The sequence below is a fragment of the Phaethon lepturus genome, unplaced genomic scaffold (assembly GCF_000687285.1).
Source record: "Phaethon lepturus isolate BGI_N335 unplaced genomic scaffold, ASM68728v1 scaffold44299, whole genome shotgun sequence".
Taxonomy (NCBI): domain Eukaryota; kingdom Metazoa; phylum Chordata; class Aves; order Phaethontiformes; family Phaethontidae; genus Phaethon; species Phaethon lepturus.
The window spans coordinates 4,846-5,944 of record NW_010564917.1 but is presented as its reverse complement, the minus strand read 5'-3'; the positions used below and the strand labels follow the sequence as shown (position 1 = coordinate 5,944).

At 57.9% G+C, this 1,099-nt stretch overlaps 1 protein-coding gene across 1 annotated transcript in view; it reads left to right on the top strand.

The window, feature by feature from the left end:
- TNNT2 (troponin T type 2 (cardiac)) overlaps nt 1–537 on the top strand; it is a 9,002-nt gene extending 8,465 nt beyond the window's left edge. The window contains 1 exon segment of the mRNA XM_010295016.1: nt 489–537. Within this exon segment, the coding sequence (XP_010293318.1) occupies nt 489–537 (49 nt within the window).
- The last annotated feature ends 562 nt before the right edge of the window (nt 538–1,099 follow it).

Genomic DNA, 1,099 nt, shown 5'->3' with positions numbered 1-1,099 from the left:
CCCAGGGTGACAGGCCAGAAGTGCCCGTCACGGTGCACCCGAGCCTCCTCCCCTGCTGACCCGGGGCCTGTCCCCTGGTGCTGGTTACGGAGCGTGATGTGGGGGGTCCTGGCTAACAGCTTCACCGCTTCTGGTTCTCGGGAGAACGATCCTACAGCCATTGCTATCCCTCTGCATCCAGAGATCCAACTCGTCGATTCTTCTCTGAAGGATCCTCGGGAGGGAGAAACACAGGAAGGGAATTGGGGGCCCTTGGAAACACCTGGAAAAATGCATGAGCTTGTTCCCATAGTGTCCCAAAACACACAGACTGACTCAGATCCCAAGGTTTTACCGGGGGCCACTGAAGACCTTCTTCCCCACAGGGCAGTGAGCATCAACCGGAGACGGCTCGGTCCTCTTTGCAGGACCACTGATGGCACCCACCTTGTCCCTTCTTTCATGCTCACTAATGCCTTTTTGCACGTGCTTTTCTACTTCCCTTCCAGGTCAAAGGGTGCCCGTGGGAAGACCATGGTGGGTGGCCGGTGGAAATAGATGACTCGGAAAGCAAAGGAGGCTCAGCCACGGAGAGGTGTATTGCCTTTTGGCCGACCAACTGGCTTCCCCACGTCGTGGAGCCTGCGCCGCGCACCCACCCGCCCTCCCACTGCACAGAGCTTGCAAAGACCTTGCTGCAGGCACAGCGCTGTCTGGGTGGGCAGATGCCTCGCGAGGTGCCGTTTCTCATCTCCACACCCCCCGTTGATGTTGTGTCTGTAAATAAAGAGAACGGTGAGGGGGTGCGGGTGTTGTCTCCATCCTGAAGCTCTGAGTCCAGAGGAAACAGGCACAGGACGGTCGCAGCAGAGCTCAGCTGAGCAAGTGCAGTTGCACGGCCGCTCCCTGGGGTGCAACCATCCAGGACCTCCTGAATAACATGTCCCCTCGCCTCACAGCATCTCACACCTGCAGTCCTTGGGAGGTTTTGTAACAGACCTCAGTGGTCTGACCTGCTTTTCCTGCTGCGGTTTGGGCAAGCCTAGTTAAGGCCAGTTTAGTTGCTGCTTTTGGTGTCCCAGAGCCCTCCTTGCTCTCTCTGTGTCATGGCTGGCCCTGT